Here is a 24,487-nt window from a genome sequence, read left to right as displayed (position 1 = left end):
AAGGACATGCGCCATGCTTTCATTCTTTCAACGGCCCAGTGGTTGGGAATTCAACCTATGCCTAGGCCCAATTCTTAGCGGTACATTTGTCTTACTACTACTCATTGCGCATGAATGTATGAATTGTTGTGCTACTACATGTCATTGTCACTGCCCTCGAGGGAACCCCGCTGTTGCACGATAGTTTGATAATCCTCCCACATGCAGTGTGCAATACGGTTGCGCACTTCCTTCATGGTTCCATTCTCATCAACCTCGTCGTCGTCGTCATCAGGGATTCCTTGGTACGCAGGGTTGTCATAATCAAAGTGTTCATTGTCGTCGTTTGGCTCATCCATGTGCGCTCTCTCATCAGGATGGTGGGCGCATATAAAATTATGCATGGCGCATAGTGCAGCAGGTATACGTGCCTGGATGGGCATAGGATATTCAGGTGAAAGTAAGAGAATGCGAAAATGACGCTTCAACACGCCAAAGATGCGCTCGATCACGTTTCGAGCAGACGCATGTCGCAAATTGAACAGCTCTTCTTTATTTGCTGGTCTGCAAACATAGAATAGATATTAGAAAGTTTAAAGTAAAAAATAAAAAAAACTCACCTGGTATTAGCGCGGCCCCATTCAGCTAGATGATAACGGACATTGCGGTAGGGGACTAGGAGCTCATGGCATAGAGGGAACCCCGCATCTGCTAGAAAATACTTGCTGGGAGGAATATATAAGCCGCCTGCACGAGCCTCATCATAAAGGTGTGCATCTGTAACGGATCCCTCCCAGCCAGTGAGAGCAAATGAGAACTTGAGGTCGAAGTCGCAGGCGAAAAGACAATTTTGCGAAATGAAGCCTTTGCAATTCCGATACGTGGGGCGATCAGATGATGGGGGGTGAGCGTGAATATGACTACCGTCGATGGCACCGACGGTGTCCTTAAAATATGGCCAGAGCTTGGGATCGTTGCGGAGCTTGTTTGGGGCGTGGTAGGTGTCGTCGGGAGAGTTTACGTGCTTGGTGTAGAACGGGGAGGATGAGAAAATGGACAACATCTTGCGGAAATATCTATGATTGGTGTGAGCTCGTTACCATCATAAATAATGATAAAAAACAACTTACTTTGAGATGGTATCGTTTGATTGTTGAAAGCGCTCACCGACGTGATGGACGGTCAGTCCCGTAACACACGTGTAAAGAAATATGGCGAGTTGTTCTTCCAGGGAAACATAGCGCGAGTTTCCATGACCCAAGGTGCAAAGTTCTACTATAAGGGAGTGAAATGCATCTGCGCGCATCCCAAGTTCACACCGTATACGCTCTGGGTGGCCCACAATGAGCTCTGGGTGGCCCACAATGAGCTCTGTGACCCACTGTTGACCTGAGAGGGCCGATGTATGATACGGCTCCGGTATCGAGTCTTGCAGTAGGGTCTCTGTGGTAGTTAGAAGTACGCTAACCAGCAGCCCAATATGTTGGAGGATTCGCAGGTGATCCCGCCTGGATGCAAGACCACCTGGTGGCTGATTCCGAACCCGACTGAGTTGTTGGATTAATGGTTCGATCGCGTCCGACATCGTGTGCAATCATCGATCTCATAGATAATGAGTACTACTATACCACTGATGACAATTGAGACTCAGCCAGCGGCAGCATCTATGCCGACATTATATAATCAAGTTCAAGCTGGCAAATTCACCTTACATTCGGTTACCGAACTAGCTCTAAGGCTCAATGATTACGTCAGCGAATATCACTGGCGTAGTGGCCTAAAACGGACGAAAGTCGGATATTCAAGTCTGCAGGGGGGGGTACCCCCCCTACAGATCAAAATAAATTAAGGTTTGAAAACGGGGGGCAAAGAAAATACTTTTGCAAATTGTGCTCAAATGAACAGCGGCATTGCAGCACACCTTCCTAATGTAGTCAAATTTATGATATGATATTCTAATAAACATTTTTCGAGCCTATGGAAAGTCATCCAATGTCCCTGTCAAAATCAATAAGATAATTTAATGTTGGAGCAAAAAAAAAAAGGTCCTGGGATGCCCGTAGGGCCGTACTACACAGCAAGAAGTTAGTTAAGCCTGAGGTTAACCTAATCGTTTTTGCACTTAATATATATATATAATTTGTATCTTGTACTGTTTTGTATGAAGACAGAGTACTGTGTTAGGATAAGATCTGCCGGTTAAGCATAGAAAAGGACGAAGCACTAATGTGGAGTTGTCCGGCAGCCGCCAAGCGGATGGCCTCAGGTTCATCGAGAGTTTAACCTGCGGCTCAAAGTGTTTTGTCCGTCGGCCAAAAGCGATATGTCCTGGGAACAACGCCATTCAATGGCTCCGGCCCATATGTGCTATCTGCGCAGGACTTCTTTCAGCTATCCTTAAGTCATCGTCATTCGCTGCATCAACACAACAGCTACTCGATCAACAGGCCTGTTGGGTCAATTCGCTATAGCTGAAAACTACTCATCCTGCGAACAACGTCCCGCGCGAATTGAGGGCGCAATAGTTCAAATTTAGACAAGCCAAAGTAAAATTTTGTTAAGTCCCTTGCTTCTCACCTCACTAACACTAGTACTTACTGTCGTTACTAGCTAATATGTAGTGTCGAGCTTGTACTTACACCACTCGCGCCTTCATAATTTTTCGTGTTCTTTATCTTTACCTTTACCTTTTATCTGTCATATACCGTACACTGAGCCCCTGAATCATATCCCATCTCTCCCAACAAACAATGTCCGGACCTCCGAAATGTAGCCAAGCTATACCTTAACCCTATCCCTACCCCTCGGCAGGATAACTCCACATCCCAGTCTCCACCGGACATACCCCTCAGCAGGATCTGCCCTGTTTCCCATATACGTCGGACGTCCTATTCATCGGTCCTCCTCCTGTATACCTCAGATCTCCTTTTCGTCGGACGTCCTATTCGTTGGATCCCACTCATGTCGTCCACTCGTCTACTCGTCCACTCATCTACTTGTCCACTCATCTACTCGTCCACTCGTCCGCTCGTCCACTCGTCCGCTCGTCCACTCGTCCGCTCGTCCACTCGTCCACTCGTCCACTCGTCCGCTCCTCCTGTATTCGTCGGACATCCTATTCATCGGACATCCTATACGTCGGACCCGCTCGGGTCCACTTAACCCCTAAGCATCGGACCCTAAACATCGGACCTACTCAGATCCTGAGCTTCGGACCCAGGTCCACTTAACCCCTAAAACATCGGATCCACTTCACAGTTCATCTCCGTCCCCATTTCCCGTGATCTGCTTGACAGTTCATTTCCGGTCCTGCTCCTATTCTGTTACCCCATTTGTATAGTCCCCTTGTCCTAACCCCTATATGCCCGGATCTGTTTGACAGTTAATATCCGACTTCATTCTCGATCATACCTCCTATGCCTGGATCCATTTGATACTTCATCTCCGTCTCTGTTCCTGTATTATTTTCCTTGCGCCTGTCAGTTAAACCTTTCCGTATGTCCCTCTTGTTGACCCGGATCTCTGCCAACTCCGTCCCCGTCGCACATGTCCATAGTATATAATACCTTGTAAACTCGTAGTAGTTTCCTCAGTTCGAATATCACCTTAGATTATCCTCATTCCTGTTTCCTCAGACCCGGATCCATTTCCATGGGCCCGGGTCCACTTCCCTGTCCAACCTCTGTGTCCTGGGATTGATTCCTCGGGCTATACTCCGCCTCTACCTTCGGGTAGTCTACCTCTGTCAGTTTCTACTCTGGACATTGTCTAGTGTAGTCTTACCTCTAGCTTCTGTCCCCTCGGACTTCCTGTCCTTCTGTCCCCTCGGACTTCCTGTCTTTCCGTCCTTACACCTGTCTGTTTCTGTCCCCCACGTCCGCCGGACTAAAGCCCCTATTCTCCGGGTGTACTGAGCCCCTATTGTCCGGTGGACTAATCCTTTATGTCGGCCGGACTAATCCTCTTATGTCGGCCGGACTAACCCTCCTTACGTCGGCCGACGAACCCCCTTTATGTCGGCCGGACTAATCCTCTTATGTCGGCCGGACTAACCCTCCTTACGTCGGCCGACGAACCCCCTTTATGTCGGCCGGACTAATCCTCTTATGTCAGCCAGACTAACCCTATGATCGGCCGGACTAATCCTCTTATGTCGGCCGGACTAACCCTCCTTACGTCGCCCGACGAACCCTCCTTACGTCGGCCGGACTAACCCCCTGAACATCGGCCTGACTCTTCCTTGAAAAGCCTACCAGACTTGTCCCCTTGAAGTCCACCGGGATTCATCATCCTCCCTCGGACTTTGTTTCTAGCCTTCGGAAATTAAGGGCACGTACTCGGGTAAGGGGCGCAGCGCACGAGCTGAAGCCAAGCCCTTCGGATCCGCCCTTTGAGCATGGTCTTAACATTATCATTAACTCTGCCAGCCTCCCTAGTGGCCCCTTCCACACCTTCCTGCATCCCTGCTGCTATCTCTCGTGGTTCTGGCACCTGTCGCTTCCCTGCCATATCCTCCCGCAGCCTGCCACGGCCCTGATACCACCCCTACCTTTCCAGTAACTGCTGACTCTATCTCGCATCCTTTTTGGTAAGCCTTCTCTTCTCTTTCTCACTTTTTATACTGATAAGTATGCCTTCCGCGCCTCTTATCATAGTGCACCCTCATTCGCTCCCCTCACACACCCGCTGCTATGTAACTCGTCCATGTAAGTCTTTCTCTTAATTTCGTTGTCTTTTTATTTTACTAATCCCATGACAGGCATATTTAATTGCATTCCTACTCTTCTCTACCTCTCGCACCCTCTCTCAGCCTTCTCGTACCGTCTCACATTATCATTCTCTTGCGCCTTCTCATACTGTTTAGGGTTGTTGTTGCGCCCTACCTTGTAGCTTTCCTGTATTCTCTCGTGCCCCATGCCATCTAGCACCTCCTTGCATTGCTGTTGCTGTTGTTGTTATTGTCTTACTGTAGCTTTGTAATTACTATGCATTGTATCTTTCAATGAAGTTTTTTTTTTAGCTTTTGTGTGAAATTAACAAATGACCAGTACTACCCAATCTTAGCATAAGGGCCAATGCCGCCCAACAAGCAGTACTGCACTAATCTCGGCCTGAGGACCAACACTACTCAATCCTATCAAGCTAATCCTCATGAATGGAGGTTTGCTGAGGTGGATACACAGGCTCCTCTGGGACTTGCACCAGTTCTGTAACCATCAAATTTGCCAGTACATAGCTCAATAATCCTCATGCTCTGGAACAGCCGGTAATCAGGTTTCGATTGCCCGCATCCACCGGATAAAAATAACATTGCAACCGGCGGCTAAAGTTGAAGATGTCCTGAGGTTCAAAGCCACATCACCCGTGGGACAACACTAGGATGAATTGAGCTTTGCCATCACACTCGGTGTCGCACTTTACATTCGATTATACGGAAGCCAGCAGATCCTTTTTGCACTCAATCACGTCTAGTATCATCCTAGCTACAAGATTTCTGGGCCAACCGCTGGTGAAGCTAGTTGTCTTACTGTGTATAGGTGAAGGCCATAGGTATTTTGGGGCAGCATTTTATGCTGGTGTTGGGTTTTGAGGCAAACAAGCCTAATCAGAGTTGCCGAGGCACGTAATCGTCCACTGAGAATAATAAAGCTCCCTAATTGGGCAACCCAGGTGCATCTGACCATATGTGTTTCGTGCCACTGTTTTGTTGATCACCGCACAAAACTTCTTTACATACGCTCAACATACGCTTCGTTTCCAGCTGTACTGTAAACCCTGGCATATAACAGATCCACTTCACCGCGCGTTTGAACATGGACAGCGAAGTAGTGAGAATCAATCATGGATCAGACGTGTTTGTTGTCCGCGCATGTTCCAATGATGACGGGGCGGACTTGTTGGCTATCGCAGGCGAGCATTCAGTGGAAGTCTTCTGTGTAGTATGTGCGTTCCCAAGCTGTATGAAGGAAGCCGTTGATTTGTTCTTTTTTTTCATTTAAAGAGCCCACTCATCAATGACAGGATAGCGTCTTTTCATATTGGAAGACGCATAACAGCTCTAGCGTGGTCGCCTCGATCCATTTCACCTAGTTCAAGTGATGACTGGATTATCGAGTAAGGCAGTCGTAACTGTCCGCAAAGCACGAAGTTGACGCTGTCCCAGAATTACTGCTGCCGCCTCAGACTTCAGCCTTCACCTGCTAACAAAGTCCTCAACATCTTCCGAGAACATGTTCGCGTTTGGCGGTGGTCTCAGCGGACATCACGGCAGAGTCAATGACATGTGCTTTTGTGGCGGACGTGATCAAGACAATGCGAGATATGTCGCAACCGTGGCAGGTGCATAACTCGTTTAAATTACACAATGAGCATACTCATCTCGTGCCCAGATGACAAAATGCTGATGGTTTGGGATCTACACCCGGCGCTGGACATTTCTTCCGGAATTCCTTCTCCAGAGAGGTCAATGGGTACTGACGCGTCGTCGTCACCTCATCCTCGCCCTCAGCCAACTGCATATGTTATTTCGTTTCCCCATCCCCTCGTTACTGTGAACTGCCACCAATTCAGCAGCAAAGAATTTCTGGTATCAGACTGCCGAGGTTCTATCTTCTTGACAGACTGGAGGTCTGATCCGGAGCAAAGCGAGCAGGGGAGCTGGAGGCACTCTAGTGTTATTGAGCTCGTTGAACCACACGCTTTGTCCAAGTCATTTATGGGCATTTCATCACAGTGGACAGGATTTGCAGCTTGGCGTCAAGATAACATTGATATGTTGGTGCACAATCAATTCTGAGTTCGTCTTGCAGTTGACTTTGTATACCATACAGCGTAGGGGCAACTTACGGCTCCCGCTTTTCCATATGGGACTTGTCTAAGCCTCAGGGTGGAAAACCTTTACAAACTGGTATCAGTTTTCCTGAAGGCGGTCACCAATTCCGGTACGCTTAATCCATTGTCTGTAACTACCGAAGCCCTTACTTTGGTCTGCAAGATGGTGCCCAACGAATCCGGATTATTTCGCTGTTGCGTCCCAGTGCCCAACCAAAGGAGCTATCATTCACGTTCATGACATGAATTATGTTCATGCACAACCTCACGTTATCAACATCGCTCCCCGCCCTCATCGCGTCAGGGATTTTGATTTTATGGCTAGGAAGGATAACCCAGCGCTTGCGGTTGCATATGGTGTAGAAGTCATTGTTTTCCCCATCGGCGTTGAGTGACATTTTAATGGAGAATCAATTACGATGACGTCATTCATGAACCAATACTACTGCGGTACTGAGGTGCTGCCAGAAAATTCCGTGTATGAAGAAGATAAGTGCAAGAGAAGCAACGCCCCCATCAACTGGTCCCAAATCCACTTTGGCTGATAGGTGGTATGTGTACGTATGAATTCTGGGGATAAGTACCAGCTGTGTCTCCGTATGCGATGTTGCGGAAACCGTCGTTCGCGGGAACGGTGGTACCGTTCTCTCCAAAACCAAGCTCGACTAACATACTGCGGTAGTAATGAAAGTCGGTTTCTGAGACATGCCCAATGTTATAACCTGGCAGTTGACCCGAAGGGCCATACGAGCCAGACGTGCGGCCTAATGTATCCGAATAGTTTGGTCCTCCGCAAGGTGCGTTTTGGCTGCTCATATCAGGAGACGTCTGCGTCGGGTACACAGGATATGGCAGTAGGGAAGAGGATGGTGGGCATGAAAATTGATGGGATGGGCATGGAGCAGTCGGGGTATACGGACCTGACAATTTAACTGTCAACATATACACTGCATAGGAGGGAGACCGCTTACTTTGAATGTTTGGGTCAATGGGAATATCTTTTTGAGCGTTTTGTCGAGCCCGGTCTATATCATTGCGAACGAGACTCCACAGAAACCGAGCGTGGTAGGCAGCTGATGTCGAGGTGGGTGAAAGGTGAGAAGCTTCCTGATACGCATCGGCTGTTTTCGTGATCGCAGTATGAATCTGGTGAGCTGCACCCTCCGGTAATTCTGATTGCAAGTCTGTGTGAGTGTTAGAGCTGCGGAGTAGCTAAGGTCGACGCATCAACTTTACTCAGATTTAGATATAGCACATTTATTACCTTCAATAGAAATATGGCAGAGTATGCAGTCATAACGGAGGTTGTCTCTTGTCCGTAGCGCTGCATAATGTGTCAATCAATGAAAAGTATAATAGAGAAAACCTTACCAAAACACCAAATTCCCTAAAGTCTTTAGATGCGATTCCCAACACATTCAATGCATTTTCGAAGCAAGCCGATAATGCGCGAACATGACTATTCGTGCGGTTGGCCTGAGGGCGAGACAGTTTAGCAACGACGCGTCCAAAGAAATCTGCGACTTACGGGTGGGATGCTGGATTGAACACCAAAACTATTCAAAAAAAGACTCGAATAGAGGCAAAAGAAAGTGATGAAGGAAAAGTGGAAAGATTCTCCATTAGCTATCAAGAAAATATGAGGTCATGCGTCGGAATATGAAATGTCGTACTCCTCACCTTTTCTCATCTCATGGTCCCAGGTAGTGGTCCACAGTGCAAGCTTTGCATTGCAATTTTTCAGCACCATATCGATATTGACTTGACTGTTTCCACCGTCCGACAGACTCCGGTTCGTGTGGAACATGTCTGTAGCCTCGGTCTAATACCATCAGACTCTGTCATAGAGGTATAGAAAAAGTAAAGGTCTCACCGCTATACGACGGAGCTGTGCGAAAGCAGAAACGATAACATCTTCGCATCGAACAGGGGACCCGCCCTGCTCATGCCAGGTTTCAGAGTGCCTTATAAAGTCATCCTACAACGCGTGTGAACTGTCATATCCTGGGAAAACAAAATGACTTACTTCAGGGAGCATCCAATGCCGACCCGTCTGCATGCTGAGACTCCGGTCATGCACAAATAGGACGAGGTACGTCCTTTCTCGGTTTCGCCTTTCACAAAGCTGGAAATCGGTTTCGTGAGCAGGAGGTTTGGCATGATATCGGTTGAGGCCAAGCTCTACGGCCATCCGACACGCCTGAACACAATTCGTAAATCAAGTTGTCGATGCCAATAAAGTCTGGATCACGCACATATCCAATGTACATCCACGTCCGCTTCATTGAGATTCAGCTTGAGCAAATTGAGACGGATCCAAAACACACTCACATTATCGTCTTGTTCTCTCCAATAAGTAAGGCAGGCAAAAGCTTGGATCACTTCTACTCGTTTCCAACCTTCTGCGAATGCCCGAATTGCAAGCTCATTAGCAAGCCTCAGACATTCCTTGTATAAGCTTGGTTCAAAGAATTTGCAGCCGGCCATTATCAAGGTAGTAAATAACAAAGGGCATTTAGACCGCACATAGGCAACAGAATGCAGAGCTGGATCGAAAAGATTGATAAATGGATTCAGTCGAAGGAAGATTGCATCGAAGAGGATCTTTGCTTTGTTTTCGTTGATTAGGCCGGCTGTAATTGGATCATTATAGCCAATCGGGAGAGGCGCCGGGCGCAATGACTGGGGGAGGTAAGGATCTCGAGGTACATGAAGCATTGGTGACTTGTGTTCTGGGTTGAGGATGGTCCTGAAAAAGGAGTTTTCCCTTCTGATCAATTTGGCAGGGAATTTCTCATCACTCCTTTCCTCGTACTCTTCCTCCTCTGGATCAACGGTACGTGAACTGACACTTGAAGCCGCATATCCGTCTGATAGTATTGTTTTGAGTCAAAGTTTATAATCTGATAGGTACGAAATAAATTACCAGCGGAACCATAAGCGTCCGAGGACTGGAGTGCGCCAAACTGAGTGGTTTCTGTCTGAGGAGTACGCGGGTCCGCGGGAAATACTGTCGACAACGATGAATCATTTTGCTTGAGTTTCGCTGTGTTCAATCCTTTCTCTAGGCGTCGGAGCATTTTAGACGCTTCGGATAGCCTTGGGACACTGTGAGATGAAGTAGGCAAGGTAAGAAGAATATTCTGACTTTGATCCAGGTTTGCGTCCTCTGCGATGCTTCTCAAAGACACAACTTGCAGAAAAGGATCAATATCATGGTGGAATAATTGAATGATTGCTTACTCTACGCCTGTTCGTTTGCACCTTTGACAAGACTTGAGACCATCTTCTGCGCCGACGCATTTCATCTATCAGAAAGTCAGATGATTTATCTCGATATGAGTGGAGCACGGACCTTTGCTGCGCGACAAACAGTGCATGCTCTCGGATTGCGCACAATAGGCGGTTTTGAGCTGGAGTGAGGCTTGGTAAACATCCTTGATTGACCAGATTGCCGTCATGGAATGTCTTACGCTGCCCTTGACTGCTCGTCTACAAACTCTGAAGTGCCTTGCATTCCCACTTGAAGTCGATACGGTTATCAACGTCAACGGTGACTCGGCGTCTCTTTATCGACCGGGGAAGGCCGGTTAATTTAGACTGAAATTAAGGTGTAGAGAGGTTAAAATAGTATGGAGGACGATGAGATACTTGGGTAGACGATTGAGAGAAAGACAAAGTATGGAGGTAGGAGGATGAACAATTGGAACTAGTAATACGCAGCGATATCAGTGAGGCGGAAGAGAGATGGGGAAGGGCACAGTCGCAGTGGGATCTGTCGCAAATAAAGCCGGGCGGCAGAAAGAAGTCGAATTGCCGAACGCGGCAATCATGAAAATGTCCGATTATTACAAACAATAAAAAACAGAACAAACCTCATAATTAATTTAAGATCTGGCACAATCCCGATACTTGGTTTGCTGCTACCTAGCCTAGCTCTGGTACTAATTGTCCATTGAATATGTTCAACTTACATGGTCGTACCCTCGTATCGCCTTATCCCAACTTCCGAGAAGAAGGGAACAAACAGTAGTTCAATGAACGCAAGTTGCCGAGCTTAGGTACAGGTACGCTCCCTCCGGACTATCGGCTATTTTTGGTTGACCGGAATTAGCCGTTACACTTTGTCACCACCTGAACATTTAGGCCCTAGGGATACCGAACTAGGATGTCACACATTGTCACACCCATCAAACTCCGATCCTGTAGCAGATTACATAAATAGTCCACCGAACTGTGACCGGTCACTAAAAATACCCATCAGATGTCATTCCCAAGTGCTATCTGACCAGCTGCGATGTGCGCGCAAAACAAACGCGTCCGAACATGCCTCTCTAATAATGGGCGACTAGATTAGACCAGCTCTCGAGTGTTGTCATTTCACCGCAGTCATTTTGAGGCACGCGTTTCATGGCACAAAGCACAAAGAATTTCTTCAGTGTTTTCACGTAGGTCACAGATCTCCAAAATACCATGTCCAATAGCAATCATAAATATGTGGAATTCCGTGCACTGGATTGGGAGTTGTATTAACGTCAGGGACGCCTCGTGGCCAACACGTTCATACACCTATTATTCGCGAATCGTGAACTTACCCTTTGTGGCACCTTGTCCACAACGTATACAAGCACAGTATGCTCAGTCAATAGCAATCCTCGGTTCCCTTAAGCTTCGCTATGCCCTTACTCACTCGCAATGTTAACCTGACTATCCATCTCACTTCCAGCATCAATGGCCGGGAAACCATTTCAACGAATTCCAGCACAAAAATACTTACGACAAGTCCCGGGCACGCTACATCAGTCTCCATCCCAGCAATCGTCGGCGGTACTGCCGCGGGGATCGCGCTTGCGGTAGCAGTGTTAGCAGCATGGAAATGGTGGACATCGATCATCAGACAGCCCAACAAAAAATGCCACTCGCGGAGGGTATGCTTCATGTAATTCCCGACTTTAATGCCTTTATCATTCAGTTGCTCAATAGCAAAATGTTCTTAGGAGACGTAACCGAGCAACTCCTGATATTCCAAATGGGGAGGGCTGCAGCCGTTCGAATGGTACGGGATGCTCAGACGGGAAAAAGAGTCTTGCAGATTCACCACCAACCACAATAGGCACTACACATCACACGACTCCCGTTCAGCATTCATTAACCATGGCTGCACCGTCGCCAGGACCCCCAACAAAACCCCCACGTAATCCAGCTCGTGCTATGCGACGTCCTTCTGACCATTTCAAGGAGGGCGTTACGCGTGGAAGTAGGACGTCGTTTGTGCGGGCTTCGAATAGGTTGTCTTATAAATCAACCATCAGCACTGCTTCGATGTATTCCACCCAGACTAGTGAGGAGGAACAACAAGTGCCCGTGCCCGCAGCTATTATAACAGCAGCCTTAGGTGGCACTAGACACCTTTCAAGACCTGGTCATAGCTACGAGCACTACACCATTGGTGAAGAGCAGGCAGAGCAAGCGGAGTTGGTAATTCCTTGTTCAAGACCGCAGCATTCTACAGACCTTGCCCAATTACATCGGGTCTCAAATATCAGTGCTGGGTCACTGTGCCTGCAGCAGGGGGTACAGTCAACTGATTCAATTGGAGTAGCATATGGGGGTGAAGAATCGTGATGGGGTATTAGTAGATGATCCAGAGGGCGAATGATTGGACTATGAAATCAATAGCCGTAGTTTAGGATTTACATACTATTGGACACGCAGGAAACACGTCATGGACCATGCTATAAGTGTGGAGGTGGCTCTTGGCTGTGCCTACCGAAGAGAAGCAAGATGTTGCTGGCAGGTCCATGCAGGACAGTAAGTTGAAAACCGAATGTCAGGACCAGTTCACCTACCGATTCCGCTTGAGTGACACTAGCATTAAACTCCCTAACTTCTCGCCAGCAGTCCAGAGGCGTGGAGGGATTTTGTCTATGGAAGCGACAAATGAGTGACCTCAGAACGGGATAAACCAGGATAGGCTCACTTATAACAAAACACCACTGCTTCGCCGCTTTCCTTCACCGCAGGATAATCGCTGAGCTGTCTCCTAGCCTGGAACCTGTCTACCTTGGTACGAATCTCTTCAAGATCACCCATCAATGTCACACTATTCTTGACATCGACCTCATCTGAAGATTCTCCGCCTGTCAATGTCGAGGTCATGTCCCGGTCAATGTTCTCTCTCTCAAGAGCGAGTTCGATTTCCTTCTGCACACTTTCCTCTTCCGCTCGTAGATGCTCCAACTCCGCTTGTATGCGAGCACGTACGTGGGCATCGAGCGTGGATTGCCGTTCTAGTGAAATGTCTGGTGACATCGAGGTATCCGAGAGGTGGTTCACAACATCCTGCGAGAACTTGACATTATGCACAACTTCAGGAAACTAGCTTTGGGGATAGGAAAAAGACCAAACCTGAATGGGTGTCTCGTTATAAAAGACCTTTTCTTCTGTGTCCGCTTTGGACTGGCCAGCGCCCATGATTGACAAGAGTTTTACAATATAGTAGCTAGCGCTTATTTGTGTTTTCTACGGCGTTTCGGACTTTCAATGAACTCGGGGAAGCTCGGCAAACCATTTCAACATGCTTTTCGAATTTTCATCAGCGCAACGCCCCCAATGCTACTTCACAACATAGGTGCAATGTCATATTCCACGCGAAACTAAACAGTCTCCTCGCCGCAGGTTAATAGTGGGACGGCAACATTGACTGGCCACCAGAACCAAGTCCCGTCCACATCAAATTAACCCGCAGTATGCCTATGTTGGTATTTATGACCGTAATCGAGTAACCTTCACCTGTTGAGCGAGTACAAAGTTATAGAGGAGGGATTCAACTCACCAGTCCGGTTCGATCTCTGAGAGTATTCTTATCCTAATAAAAGATGAAGTTTACAACCACTCATCCAAGTGAGTAGACTAACTGTGTCCTCTTGGTTTCTTCCACTTCGTGGAAAACAATCCACCCAGTCCGCGGTTTTCGGGTGAAAAGCACAGATGTCGGGTGGACATACAGAGTCTGCTTGAGTGAACAACAGTGGATACCGTACATTTGGCAATATGGCGTACTTTGTTTCCCTTCACCGATCGGTACGTTCCATCTGCAACCCATCGGGCGCCATTGCGCCAATACCCACTGACTAAACATTGCCGAAGCCGTTTAGCATCACCTTCGCAGCTCTGGAGAGGCAAGTTGAAGCGGGTCATGTATTTTTTCAGCTGGGACCGAATCGACACCGCTCTCGACATGGCACGGAAGTTGAGGGCATGAGCTTTGCACCATGATGAAGATCGACCGTATTTAGTGAAGGCATTATATGCTACCGAACGTAAGCAATCAACTTTGGGCATAACAACCAAATACCATTTAAAAGTGTCAAATGATCCTGATATCAATATTGTCAGTTTTTGAATTGAGGTGGACTAGGATTGATCGTACCCCTTCATCAGCTGTGAATTTTCGTCTCTCCAGTTCTGCAATCGCTCCGGGGGCACCGTCAGGTATGACAAATGCATCCTATAATGAACAGTTAAACATGATAGGGACGTTGGACTAATAAGGCTCTCACTTGTATTGAAATCATAGCCGCAATTGTAAGAATTTCTTCACCGCAATTGAAATCCTTTGAAGTAAAAAGCTGCTTTGCATCAAGCCGTGCAACAAAAGTCAATGTTGTTAGCAAAGCGCACCATTCTAGCTATATTGACCTCAATGGGGCATTCTGCAACTCGCTCGCCGATTGGAGTAAGGAGGCCATCGTCGCCAATCATTCCTGCAGCAAAGAGCCCTTCAAGCGCACGTAGAATGCTTTCTGCTGGAGGTGCCGAGACCCATTCAAACTTCATAAGGTCATCTATACCTAAGGATTTTAGTTGCAGGATCGGAGTGGTCATGTCAGTACGAGTAATTTCAGGCGGCGTGCTCGTAGGAAGAGAAGCGAAAACGGATTCAGGATATAAACGATAGCAAATTCCTGGCGAGGTCCGTCCGGCACGACCAGCCCTCTGTATAGCAGATGCTCGGGAAACAGGGACTGTCGACAAGGAGGCAAGGAAAGTAGTTGGGTTGTATGTCCGTATCTGGAGCCCATGAGAGAACGCGGGTTAGAAGGTAATGAAACTGACCTTTACAAACCCACTGTCGACAACAAACTTCACCCCATCGATGGTGACGCTGGCCTGATTACATCATAAGACGCCAGGTTGCCGAGAATGGCGCGACTCACTTCTGCGATGTTTGTGGCGGCGATGACCTTTCGCGTCCCTCGCTCTGCAACGTTAAAAACCCTGAGCTGTTCTTCTGTGCTTAAGCCGGCGTGCAGTGCAAGAGGAATTATCTGTGTAGCTCCTCGTGGAAGTCTAGATAGTATCAGAGTTTGCATGAGCATAGGTATCATACGCAAGGAAACTGTATGCGCACGTAGGAATAAGTTCTGTGAGTTCCTCCAAGCATCTATCTATTTCTTCACGTCCCGTCAGGAATATCAAAATGTCACCACCGCCGTGCTGCGTAATAGGGGTAATGTGGCGAAGAACCAGAAGGTCCAGATTACGCACCTGCAGGTTAATACTCCATGCAACTTCAACCGCCTTCCTCACATAATCTGGAGCGGGCTCTTGAAGGTAAGCGACCTCAACAGGAAACATACGCCCTTCCAGACTAATGATAGTGGCGTCGTCTGGATGTGTCCCGGAAGTGAAGTATTCTAAGAACGATCTAGCATCCAAAGTAGCCGACGACACTATCAGCCGAAGCGACGGGCGCTTGCGCCTAATTCTGCGAATCGCGTCATCTTAGCTAAGTAGCCAAAGGCAAAGATTAAAGAGTGTTGGACAGACTTCTTCAACACACCCAGCAGTAGATCTGTGTAGAGACTTCGCTCGTGCGCCTCATCAATCTGGCAACTCACTGAGCATACGCCGAAAAGAGTAATGTGGTACTGACCATAATGACGCTGTAGCGCGAGAGGAGAGGGTCAATCAGCGTCTCTCGAAAGAGCATGCCATCAGTCATGTAGCATATCCGAGTTCGTCTTTTGTCGCTGACATCTTCAAAACGGATAGTATATCCAACCTATGAGAATACACGTAAGCGATGCAGAGCTATATCGGCTTGGTGGCGTACCTCATCCCCAAGAAGGGTACCGACTTCTGCTGCAACTCTGATAGCGACGGACGTTGCTGCAACACGTCGTGGTTGGGTGCATGCAATGACATTACCTTCGGAAGCCCATCCAGATTCTAGGAGATACTGGGGTAGTTCTCAACCTAGAGTGAGATGGAACTTGGATTATCTGTGATATTTGATAATTGCTCACGAGTTGTCTTTCCTGACCCTGTTTGACCGACGACGATTGTGACACCATACTTCTCTACGCAATGCAAAAGTTTTTGCCCTATAAAATAGAGTTGGGCAATGCTTAGAAGGCAACGGCAGTGAGTGAGCATACGGTGTTTCCAAATGGGCAATCGTTCACGCTGCGCTTGTATAGAAAGGGAACCATGCGAAGGTGCAGATTGAACAACATTTCCTTCCTCCTCTGTTGCTCTGTCAAGTGTGCTTCCAGGTCCAGCAGTTCCTGGCTTCCAGAACGTCAAGGTAGACATGATGGTTGGCGGGAAGTGTGATCTAAGTATAACGATGGTTGTTTGGATCCAAAGGCTTTGCACGCAGTGTACAAACAACCATTAATAACGCGCTGCGCTTGTTGTTGTTAATACAAGCGTTATTTCCTTCCAAATGGATGCCCGAGAAGATCTGCCTAAAATATCAGTGGAGACAGAACAGGATTGGCGACGTCTTCAGCGAAACATCTCAACCGCTTTCCTAGATAGATTGGACTTGGAACTTGAATCTCAAGGTACCAGCCAAGACAGGGAAACATTTCTGCCTCACATAAACCAAGTAAGCAAAGCATCTCTCGTTCAAACACGATGTTCTGAAAGATGTCAGTTCCTTGAAACACTTTTTGCGATAACTAGGCCAAATCTCCGTATCAACGGACGGACTACCGAGGAACCATACGATGACGACGAAGGTGAGAGTTATATGTTTGACAGTGATTTAATGTTGCTCATGGATGATAGAAATGGAGCCTTTTGATGAGGCTCTTGACCGACATATTTGGTCGCTTTCCGATCAGCGACTAAAGTGGGATAGGGAAATTGGAGGTCGCCGCCGGACACGTCCCACGGAAGTAGAAGCCCTCGTTCAGGGGGTTTACGCTCAGCATCGTAGTGTTGACATGGATATTGATGCGACTCAGAAATCACATCCCCCAGATCTGGATGGTACGTGTGGAGTTTGAATAGGAGAACGCATCTAAATCACCAATAGACAGCCAACTTGATCATGAGATGGAAGAGACTTTCGTAAACGCTGTTACTATGTCAGCTCAGCTTTCTCAGGTAGGGTTCTTCCAACACCTAATTCAACGTGCTTACATGATCTCTGCAGTCTATTTCCATGCAATATGAGCGAGCAAACAGATTTACTGCTGTTTCGAGCGAGGTGAAGACACTAAAACCTTGACATCAACATACGCACGACGTGACGCGTACTATTTTCATGATCCCCTGAATCCGCCTCTTCCACCTCGAGGTGCGAAACCTCCACTGCTACCACGGGCACTCCCTCCTCTGAAACCCCCTCTGAAACCACCCCGATCGCCACCGAAACCACCTCTTGCCCCGCCCCTGCTAGCGCCTCGTCCTCCCCGTCCTCGTCCACCAGGGGCCCCCCGTCCCCGTGGCATACCGCCTCTTGCGGTACCGCGCCCGCGTTCTGAAGATGATCTACAGTGAATCGGAAGCTTATATAAGAGAAGAAAACATACTTGTTATACCTAGACAAATAAGGCTCAGGCGCAGAAGAGGAGAGACTCATAGAATAGAGCATACCTGCAACTTTTGGTTTGGGGAGGAATCGCTCGATGGGTAACAATTTATCGCCTCCAATATATACTTTATCTCCTTGCTTGAAGCTGCTTGCAACCATACCTTCTCCCATTTTGACTGAAAAATAAACTTCATTGATAGGGCCAAGGATCTCGTCGACCTTGCCAATCACGGATTTGTTCTGAAGGTAAATGGGGGCGTTGAAGTAAGGGACCCTGTCGGATATGAGGGAGGAACATAACATCTCGTCCTCCACAGCATGCATAAATGTCCCCATTTCTACCAAGGATAAAAACGGTGACACGCAAATTGTAAGGGTAATAGATATCTTACCGACGACTGTAGCTGGAGGGCCAAAATCACGCTGCTGAAATCCTCCACGTCCCCCACCGCGTCCTAGAAGAATGAGTCAAATTGGACTCTCAGTAAGAATTACACGCGTACCTCCTCTGCTAAAGCCTCTTGCTCCTCGACTCATGGTGTGCAAGGAAATAAAAACAAAGTGATTATGTAAGCAACTGCATGGACCAAGTTACAGTAAGTAGTTGTATGCTTGGCAATGGGCATATAAGTACACAATTTCGCGTTTGTCCTTTACTAGTAGCACACTGGCCAGCAAAGGGCAACGTCAAATCGCTCTTTCGACAAGCTTTTGAATTCGATGAGCTTCTTTTTCCGCCATTCGCCCAGCGTAGAAGGGGAGTTTACTCTCAAAGATCCTCCGGACAAGGCTGGTAGCGATACCGTGCTCCTGAGCTCCCGTTTGTGGGCATATTTGTCTACACCGCAGGATTCCCGCGTTCTTGTCCTAATATCTTCTGGCGATTCAACCGCACCCTTATCAATATCTCAAGACTTGGAATGTTTGACTTGTTGGGCGAACGAGGATCCTGATGTGCGTTCATTAAATATGTTCATGTTTTGTTCCATGTAATCATTGTCACAAGACCGAGTGCATCGCAGTCCCACCTCACTGGCCAGACCTGTATCCTCATATTTTTGGATCATTCAGTGGCCGGCGGAAACTGCACCTATCCTGTGCAGATGACGTCTCGCTCTCCGAAGTGGTATTGACAGCCCAAACTCCTGACGCATACAGTTTTGCATTGTCCCACAATTCTGCCCTTGAGGAATGGCTTTTCAACTCATCGCTGATCATCCGAATTGGTGAAGAATTACATCTTCCCCGAACGGTATCTCTCTCAAATGGCGACATTTCTGAAGCATTGCACTCGGGGCTCTGCTCGTATCGCTACAGAATTGACGTTGCATACCCGTACTCGCAAGGGATTGTGCAGCGCAATGTCACGCAGTTTGTGGTGACCTGTTTCGATGAAGGAGCAGAAATTGGAGGAGGCACGTCGGTTGTTGGCGTATACTCATCTGATGCTGAGATAGCTTCTGAGCCACTGGAGATCAGTGAATCTTTTCTCATCACTGCTGCACTTCCGGCACCCGTGACTCAACATAATGGTCTTTATGAGGGCGAGTATGTCTCTGCCAGTTTGAATGTCCTGCTAACGTAACTGAATGTTGCAGTCGCCGCAACGAACGCCTATTTCCGACTTCAACCCCTTCAGAGAGAGAACCGGGATGACATTAATAATGACGTTGCTCTGTACCTGCGAACCTCTGATTTCCGTCGGCTTGGTGTCCTTGATGGTGACTGGGTACGTTAATTGCCTTCTTTTGCGCGAAACTAAACGTGCTATGCCCAGGCTGTCGTGAGCGACCTGGAGTCATCCCAGGCAAGGCTGGTGCGCGTGTTTGCGCATGATCACGAATCAGTCCCTTCGTATGTTTTTGATGTGTGATCTTATTACAAGGCTGAAAGGATTTTAGTGGTGTTGTGAAAGCTTCGCCGTCGCTGATTTCCTGCATCCGTGTTGACTCTTCCAGTCTGGTTTGGATTCGTCCGAGCCCTTTTGGTAACCGTCAACCGGCAATACCAGTGGCTCTTACTCTTACTCTTACTCGCATTGCATCACCGTTTTCCACCGGACGCAAGTTCGAGCCTCTTTTTCTTCAAGAAATACAATCCTACTTCAGTTCCTGTAAACGCTTGGTCAAACCAGGAGATTTCATTAACGTGTTCATTGACACCGACAGCGCAGAGCTTACTGATAAGCTTGACAACGGTAAAATCCCGATATATCGGTGAGTTTAGTCTGCACAAAAAATTCGGACCTGCCTCAATATTTTGCACCAGGCTGTCGAGGGGTAACGCACTGGTGTCCTTTGTTGTAGACAAAGTCGACTATGACCTTACCAATGCTGTAAATGACCATTCCAGTCACCCCCAGTTTGCTCGAGGCGACTACGGCTGTTTTGTCGACTACCAGCGCACTCGGATCGTGCTGCTCGGAACACAACATAAAGGCCTCCCAGATATACCCAACTGCAATGCCCTTCGTGAGGACTTTATCATTTGCGACGTTGAGTGATGTGTCGTTGACGGGCGAGTAGATAACGCTAGTGCCGAACCAGGAGAATTATCTTTCTCAGCTGGCACAATGGATGCAATGACTCGTTTGTCGGACGCGCCTCGATTCCAAGGAGCTGTGGAATTTGGCATTCGGCCATTTCTGCTTATTTCAGGAGCTCGGGGATCCGGGAAGTTTACGATGGCTTCTTCTATAGCCCGGCGCCTCGGAATCCACATTGCGGAAGTACGGTCACTTACTGAACTCGCCCTTCCCGAGATTTATTCCTCTGATCGACAGATTAACTGTTTTGCGATCATTTCGGAAAATGAGGTCAATACAGAAGGCAGCTTACGAGCTCGAATTGAAATGGCATATTCATGCGCGCCGTGCGCGATCGTTATTCGGCACCTGGACGCGCTGTCCCAGTCTACCCCAGCTTCGGAACCAGGAAAAGGTGTGCATACATCCTCTTTAGTGTACCATCGTGTTCTTGACCAATAACTCAGGTACCACACTGACACATGCCCTGAACGATTGCCTAGCAGATGTGGAAGCCTATATGCAATCCACGGGCAGCCAGATCTTCGTCATCGCAACTGCGAGTGACACATCTAAGATCCCTGCTATCCTCCTCTCGCGCTTTACAAACGAGTTTGTACTCAAGGTGGGACTACTATTGACTACTCACATAAACGCTCTGTATATGATCTCTTACAGGCTCCGACTGAGGCAGACCGATCGGGTATAATATCTCATTGCATGAATGACGTCAAGCTGGTTTCCGATGTTTCAGTGGCTTTTTTTGCCACGCAGACTGCTGCACTAGTTGCCATTGATATAGTCGACTTTTTGACACAAGCGGAGACTATTGCGGTCAGAGAGTCACTGTGCGGTCAGAGCTCTTCGAGTTAACAACCTCGCTGATCACAATGTTTGCAGTGATAAAATTACTTGTGGAACATGGCCCCTGAGCACCATAGCTATTCAAGCAAATCAGTTGGAACTGTCGCTTTTGAAGGCAAGGACGACTTTTGCTCAAAACATTGGGGCTCCAAAGATCCCCGCTGTCATGTGGGAGGACATCGGTGGACTGTCGAGAGTAAAGAACGAGATATTGGACACCATCCAACTTCCATTGGAGCACCCCGAATTGTTCACCGAGGGACTGAAGAAGCGTTCAGGTACACACGTTTTCTAGTCTAGCTCCCAATACAGCCACTGAATTAGGTGCCATAAACAGGAATCTTATTGTATGGGCCTCCAGGCACAGGAAAAACGCTGCTCGCGAAAGCAGTGGCGACTTCATGCTCATTGAACTTCTTTTCGGTCAAAGGACCCGAACTTCTGAACATGTACATCGGGGAGTCTGAAGCAAACGTTCGACGCATATTTCAACGTGCTCGTGATGCAAAACCATGCGTCATTTTCTTTGATGAGCTCGACTCTGTAGCGCCAAAGAGAGGCAACCAAGGGGACTCCGGTGGTGTTATGGACCGTATCGTAAGCCAGCTTCTTGCAGAACTAGATGGTATGTCTGCTGGAGGTGGAGGCGATGTCTTTGTTATTGGAGCTACCAATCGCCCAGACCTATTAGATCCTGCTCTTTTGCGACCTGGAAGGTATGAGGTGACATATTTTTGCGTAATCAGCCTTACATCCGTTCCCCAGGTTTGACCGAATGTTATATCTCGGGGTTAGCGAGACACACGAAGCTCAGCTTGACATCCTTCGTGCGCTCACAAGAAAATTCAAGCTTGATCGTGATCTCAGCCTCGCGGACATTGCTAAAGAGTGCCCATTCCACTACACGGGAGCCGACTTCTATGCTTTATGCTCTGATGCAATGTTAAATGCACTTAACAAGAAGGTTGCTGAGTTGGATAGTAAAATAGGTCTGTCTGAACACACGATATATGATGCGTTCTGACGACGCACTGAACAGCACAACTCAACCAACAGTCAGAATTTCGACAGCACCAATTGACCCCTCAGTACTATCTCACTGAAATCGCTGGATCAGATGACTTGCACATTTTGGTTACTCAGATGGACTTCATCCGTGCCCTGAATGAGTTAGTCCCTAGTGTCAGTGCAGTAGAGATGCAGCACTATGCTACTATCCAGAAGAGATTCATGCAGGAGACAGTGGAAGATATGTAACTGATCATCGGCGCTGTCTGGATGCGATAAATACTTTATTATGTGTTTAAGGTCGAGAACTAATCCGCAACATTGCCACCAGTTGCAAGCATTAGTACAATGGCATTGAGTACCAACAGAAACGAAATGGTTTGTGGCGCGTTGAGCCTAGATATAGTCTATTCATACCTGTCAGGTCCAGAGGCAGAAGACCAATCATCGGGAAGAAGTTTGAAAAGTGATTTGAGCAACTTTGCGTGAAATTTAAGGCGATACAAGGATAACATTTTGTAGTCGTGCTGCGACCTGGCCCAAAAGATAAGAATGTAGCTAGATAGGCTTAATCTTGAAGTGAAGAGAAATAAGGGAGAATATCAGACACTAAACAAAGGGCTGTAAGTTCGTGTGAGGAAATGTAGGCGAGAACACACCTTCAAGTCTTGTACGAGGTAGTAAAATACACGAAGTCCTTCAGGATCCTCGCTGTCTTGGATGTCGACAAGAGACCCGATTTTCGCAGTCTACATGTGTAGAATGGTGGATAAGGTCGCATTCGCGAGAGGACTGCTAGTTACGAACCTCGAAAGCAATGTGGTCGTTGCCTACACGTATCTCGAGCTCTTGCTTTCCAACAATGTTCTTTTTCGGCCAATTCGTGTCATCTTCCCTGGATGGCCAATCAGCAGGTCGAAAATGGGACATAATATGATTACTTTGTGATTTCACTCGATTCCACAATGCGCTTGAGTTCCTTGACCACTAACGGCCCAACCCACACTAAGGACTTGGGTCAGCACTCGCGAAGAATGCGGGACGGATTACTGACTTTCTTTCCGGATCAAGCTGTCATTCCTGTAGTTCGAGTTGTTGGCATATCGAAGACGACCATGGGAGTACTCAAACTCCAAGAATTCATGGCCATGTTTTCCGGAATGGCCAGTGCTGCATGAATGCTTAGCGACATCACAAACATGATGGATGATAATTTACTAGTATCTGAAAACGTATCTCAGCCCAGTTAGTTCATGAATTAACAGCACACTCGCCTGAGATAGAATGGGTCACTGTCATGGGAAGACATGGCGGGCGGTCTATTGTCGAGTCTCTAGCTCAAATTGGAGTAACCCTGGTAAGTCTGGTGGAATCCGGCATTCACCGGATTCGACATTTTCCTGAGAAAGCCCATCAGAGTGAGCGAACTTGAAGACATGTTTCCTCGACAATCTCGTCTAGCCCTGCCAACTATAGCCAGATTGGTGCGGTTTAATGGCAGCAGCCACGTAACGTACGTGCTTGCTCATTGCGTGTCTTGCAGCTGAATGATATTAGGTTTCATGCAGTGCTACACCACTGCCTACTCGACAGCCGGAACCAGAGGTTCCTGTACCATTAACAGAAGAAGAATTTTCTTCCGCAGTTATTCATGGACGCAGCCTCTATCCCCCGTTATACCACCCCCGCACTCATTCAGTTCCAGTCGCTCAGTTGCAGTTCCGCGCATATCACCCACAATTCCTTGAACTGTACATGCATTTAGTAGGACATGCAGCTGCAGCATTAGGCATCCCAATTTCACGCCCGGTGTACTTGCCAACGCAACGCTCGCTGTGGACTGTCCCCCGCGGTCCGTTCGTGCACAAGAAGAGTCAAGAAAATTTCGAGCGGAAAATACACAAACGTGCAATAAAAGCATGGGATGCAGACCCGGAGGTCGTCGACCGTTGGGTGCGGTACATCACTCGACATGCAATGCCTGGAGTTGGGCTGAGAGTGACTCAATGGAAAAGGGCACCTCCTGGTATCGGACAACAGATGGTAGATGCGGCCGTGGGGCAAACCAGACTGGGCTCCGGTGCCGACAACGTCAAGGAGTTGGCAAAGAAAATTGTGCAGCAGGAGCTTTGATCTTCTATTACGTTTTCTACCTTTCGTCTATCTCGTGCCATAATAAAGGCTACCGTCTTTTCAGCTTCCACTAGCACCGCTGCTAGTCCCTCTGAGGTTGTTAGTACTGTACCTTCCTGTTGGATCAACACCGCGACGGCCAACCTGTTCAGCCACCACTGTACTGAACCTCGAGTGTGTACTGCAACAAAGACTGATCATGAGCCCCATTTTTTTAGTCTCCTACACAGCGGACGTTTCGAGCGCTTCTACGTAAGGAGCAAAACATGGACCTGGCATGTCACCATCAAGCTTCTTGAGAATACCATGACTGAAGA

The 24,487-nt window shown here is 47.8% G+C and overlaps 12 protein-coding genes across 12 annotated transcripts; 5 read left to right on the top strand and 7 right to left on the bottom strand.

Annotated features, from left to right (window-relative positions):
- Positions 1-3,238: 3,238 nt before the first annotated feature.
- DEU56DRAFT_752863 (uncharacterized protein) lies at positions 3,239-4,266 on the bottom strand (the record flags this gene model as incomplete). Its single annotated transcript, XM_041349658.1, has 4 exons — positions 3,239-3,336; positions 3,391-3,567; positions 3,763-3,897; positions 4,194-4,266. 4 exons carry the CDS (start codon positions 4,264-4,266, stop codon positions 3,239-3,241), a joined length of 483 nt encoding a protein of 160 aa, XP_041212384.1.
- Positions 4,267-5,639: 1,373 nt separating this feature from the next.
- DEU56DRAFT_977922 (uncharacterized protein) lies at positions 5,640-7,228 on the top strand. Its single transcript, XM_041359667.1, has 6 exons — positions 5,640-5,918; positions 5,981-6,093; positions 6,143-6,318; positions 6,369-6,753; positions 6,810-6,920; positions 6,974-7,228. The coding sequence occupies exons 1-6, from the start codon at positions 5,793-5,795 to the stop codon at positions 7,203-7,205; spliced, it is 1,143 nt and encodes a 380-aa protein (XP_041212383.1). The 5' UTR covers positions 5,640-5,792; the 3' UTR covers positions 7,206-7,228.
- Positions 7,229-8,005: 777 nt separating this feature from the next.
- Positions 8,006-10,246, bottom strand: DEU56DRAFT_729696 (fungal-specific transcription factor domain-containing protein; the record flags this gene model as incomplete). Its single annotated transcript, XM_041348115.1, has 12 exons — positions 8,006-8,134; positions 8,182-8,286; positions 8,339-8,436; positions 8,491-8,632; positions 8,684-8,788; positions 8,837-9,010; positions 9,066-9,089; positions 9,142-9,680; positions 9,737-9,909; positions 9,959-10,003; positions 10,054-10,118; positions 10,166-10,246. The coding sequence occupies 12 exons, from the start codon at positions 10,244-10,246 to the stop codon at positions 8,006-8,008; spliced, it is 1,680 nt and encodes a 559-aa protein (XP_041212382.1).
- A 1,097-nt stretch (positions 10,247-11,343) lies between these two features.
- DEU56DRAFT_56124 (uncharacterized protein) lies at positions 11,344-12,585 on the top strand. The gene is made up of 2 exons (XM_041346815.1): positions 11,344-11,749; positions 11,808-12,585. The coding sequence occupies exons 1-2, from the start codon at positions 11,487-11,489 to the stop codon at positions 12,433-12,435; spliced, it is 891 nt and encodes a 296-aa protein (XP_041212381.1). The 5' UTR covers positions 11,344-11,486; the 3' UTR covers positions 12,436-12,585.
- Positions 12,506-13,351, bottom strand: DEU56DRAFT_55930 (uncharacterized protein). The gene is made up of 4 exons (XM_041346807.1): positions 13,219-13,351; positions 12,791-13,161; positions 12,660-12,735; positions 12,506-12,600 (listed from the first exon to the last, which is right to left on the bottom strand). Exons 1-4 carry the CDS (start codon positions 13,282-13,284, stop codon positions 12,577-12,579), a joined length of 537 nt encoding a protein of 178 aa, XP_041212380.1. The 5' UTR covers positions 13,285-13,351; the 3' UTR covers positions 12,506-12,576.
- Position 13,352: 1 nt separating this feature from the next.
- DEU56DRAFT_56054 (P-loop containing nucleoside triphosphate hydrolase protein) lies at positions 13,353-15,751 on the bottom strand. Its single transcript, XM_041346814.1, has 12 exons — positions 15,749-15,751; positions 15,224-15,701; positions 15,030-15,162; positions 14,929-14,982; positions 14,494-14,883; positions 14,373-14,441; positions 14,243-14,320; positions 14,168-14,189; positions 13,873-14,123; positions 13,728-13,822; positions 13,646-13,678; positions 13,353-13,596 (listed from the first exon to the last, which is right to left on the bottom strand). The coding sequence occupies exons 2-12, from the start codon at positions 15,448-15,450 to the stop codon at positions 13,548-13,550; spliced, it is 1,401 nt and encodes a 466-aa protein (XP_041212379.1). The 5' UTR covers positions 15,451-15,701; positions 15,749-15,751; the 3' UTR covers positions 13,353-13,547.
- On the bottom strand, positions 15,478-16,468 carry DEU56DRAFT_56127 (putative ATP-dependent RNA helicase DHX35-like protein). The gene is made up of 6 exons (XM_041346816.1): positions 16,254-16,468; positions 16,122-16,199; positions 16,024-16,054; positions 15,929-15,965; positions 15,749-15,877; positions 15,478-15,701 (listed from the first exon to the last, which is right to left on the bottom strand). The coding sequence occupies exons 1-6, from the start codon at positions 16,408-16,410 to the stop codon at positions 15,549-15,551; spliced, it is 585 nt and encodes a 194-aa protein (XP_041212378.1). The 5' UTR covers positions 16,411-16,468; the 3' UTR covers positions 15,478-15,548.
- A 75-nt stretch (positions 16,469-16,543) lies between these two features.
- On the top strand, positions 16,544-17,335 carry DEU56DRAFT_729296 (uncharacterized protein; the record flags this gene model as incomplete). Its single annotated transcript, XM_041348092.1, has 4 exons — positions 16,544-16,841; positions 16,891-17,094; positions 17,141-17,211; positions 17,261-17,335. The coding sequence occupies 4 exons, from the start codon at positions 16,544-16,546 to the stop codon at positions 17,333-17,335; spliced, it is 648 nt and encodes a 215-aa protein (XP_041212377.1).
- A 366-nt stretch (positions 17,336-17,701) lies between these two features.
- On the bottom strand, positions 17,702-18,094 carry DEU56DRAFT_712246 (H/ACA ribonucleoprotein complex, subunit Gar1/Naf1; the record flags this gene model as incomplete). The annotated part of the gene is made up of 2 exons (XM_041347525.1): positions 17,702-17,979; positions 18,034-18,094. Coding segments are annotated over 2 exons (339 nt in total), but the record flags the coding sequence as incomplete, so codon positions are not given.
- Positions 18,095-18,361: 267 nt separating this feature from the next.
- DEU56DRAFT_908906 (AAA-domain-containing protein) lies at positions 18,362-22,286 on the top strand (the record flags this gene model as incomplete). Its single annotated transcript, XM_041357044.1, has 13 exons — positions 18,362-18,595; positions 18,648-19,203; positions 19,240-19,370; positions 19,419-19,495; positions 19,543-19,857; positions 19,910-20,112; positions 20,167-20,580; positions 20,633-20,790; positions 20,844-21,013; positions 21,066-21,307; positions 21,367-21,745; positions 21,795-22,018; positions 22,069-22,286. 13 exons carry the CDS (start codon positions 18,362-18,364, stop codon positions 22,284-22,286), a joined length of 3,321 nt encoding a protein of 1,106 aa, XP_041212375.1.
- Positions 22,287-22,595: 309 nt separating this feature from the next.
- DEU56DRAFT_729516 (mago nashi) lies at positions 22,596-23,346 on the bottom strand (the record flags this gene model as incomplete). Its single annotated transcript, XM_041348103.1, has 6 exons — positions 22,596-22,646; positions 22,697-22,786; positions 22,845-22,932; positions 22,979-23,042; positions 23,092-23,207; positions 23,306-23,346. 6 exons carry the CDS (start codon positions 23,344-23,346, stop codon positions 22,596-22,598), a joined length of 450 nt encoding a protein of 149 aa, XP_041212374.1.
- A 19-nt stretch (positions 23,347-23,365) lies between these two features.
- Positions 23,366-24,240, top strand: DEU56DRAFT_781244 (ribosomal protein S10 domain-containing protein). Its single transcript, XM_041352020.1, has 2 exons — positions 23,366-23,550; positions 23,606-24,240. The coding sequence occupies exons 1-2, from the start codon at positions 23,474-23,476 to the stop codon at positions 24,168-24,170; spliced, it is 642 nt and encodes a 213-aa protein (XP_041212373.1). The 5' UTR covers positions 23,366-23,473; the 3' UTR covers positions 24,171-24,240.
- Positions 24,241-24,487: the final 247 nt, after the last annotated feature.

Source organism: Suillus clintonianus (genome assembly GCF_016758775.1).
Source record: "Suillus clintonianus strain FC179 chromosome Unknown DEU56scaffold_11, whole genome shotgun sequence".
In the NCBI taxonomy this organism is placed as follows: Eukaryota; Fungi; Basidiomycota; class Agaricomycetes; order Boletales; family Suillaceae; genus Suillus; species Suillus clintonianus.
This window is presented reverse-complemented; position numbering and strand designations above follow the sequence as displayed.

Bases quoted from the DNA above. Each gene is read 5' to 3' on its own strand.
- DEU56DRAFT_977922 (XM_041359667.1), top strand. From the start codon at position 5,793: ATGGACAGCGAAGTAGTGAGAATCAATCATGGATCAGACGTGTTTGTT. The intron at 6,754-6,809 runs GTTGGTGCACAA...TATACCATACAG, and splicing joins CGTCAAGATAACATTGATAT to CGTAGGGGCAACTTACGGCT. The intron at 6,921-6,973 runs GTACGCTTAATC...TTGGTCTGCAAG, and splicing joins GAAGGCGGTCACCAATTCCG to ATGGTGCCCAACGAATCCGG.
- DEU56DRAFT_56124 (XM_041346815.1), top strand. From the start codon at position 11,487: ATGCCCTTACTCACTCGCAATGTTAACCTGACTATCCATCTCACTTCC. The intron at 11,750-11,807 runs GTAATTCCCGAC...AAATGTTCTTAG, and splicing joins TCGCGGAGGGTATGCTTCAT to GAGACGTAACCGAGCAACTC.
- DEU56DRAFT_55930 (XM_041346807.1), bottom strand. From the start codon at position 13,284: ATGGGCGCTGGCCAGTCCAAAGCGGACACAGAAGAAAAGGTCTTTTAT. The intron at 13,162-13,218 runs GTTTGGTCTTTT...CATAATGTCAAG, and splicing joins ATAACGAGACACCCATTCAG to TTCTCGCAGGATGTTGTGAA. The intron at 12,736-12,790 runs GTGAGCCTATCC...TCGCTTCCATAG, and splicing joins GCAGTGGTGTTTTGTTATAA to ACAAAATCCCTCCACGCCTC.
- DEU56DRAFT_56054 (XM_041346814.1), bottom strand. From the start codon at position 15,450: ATGTTTCCTGTTGAGGTCGCTTACCTTCAAGAGCCCGCTCCAGATTAT. The intron at 14,321-14,372 runs GTGAGAGCCTTA...TGTTCATTATAG, and splicing joins CGGCTATGATTTCAATACAA to GATGCATTTGTCATACCTGA. The intron at 13,823-13,872 runs GTACGCCATATT...TCACTCAAGCAG, and splicing joins GATCGGTGAAGGGAAACAAA to ACTCTGTATGTCCACCCGAC.
- DEU56DRAFT_56127 (XM_041346816.1), bottom strand. From the start codon at position 16,410: ATGTCTACCTTGACGTTCTGGAAGCCAGGAACTGCTGGACCTGGAAGC. The intron at 16,055-16,121 runs GTGAGCAATTAT...GAACTACCCCAG, and splicing joins AGGGTCAGGAAAGACAACTC to TATCTCCTAGAATCTGGATG. The intron at 15,702-15,748 runs GTCAGTACCACA...GTGAGTTGCCAG, and splicing joins CGCGCTACAGCGTCATTATG to ATTGATGAGGCGCACGAGCG.
- DEU56DRAFT_781244 (XM_041352020.1), top strand. From the start codon at position 23,474: ATGTTTCCTCGACAATCTCGTCTAGCCCTGCCAACTATAGCCAGATTG. The intron at 23,551-23,605 runs GTACGTGCTTGC...GGTTTCATGCAG, and splicing joins AATGGCAGCAGCCACGTAAC to TGCTACACCACTGCCTACTC.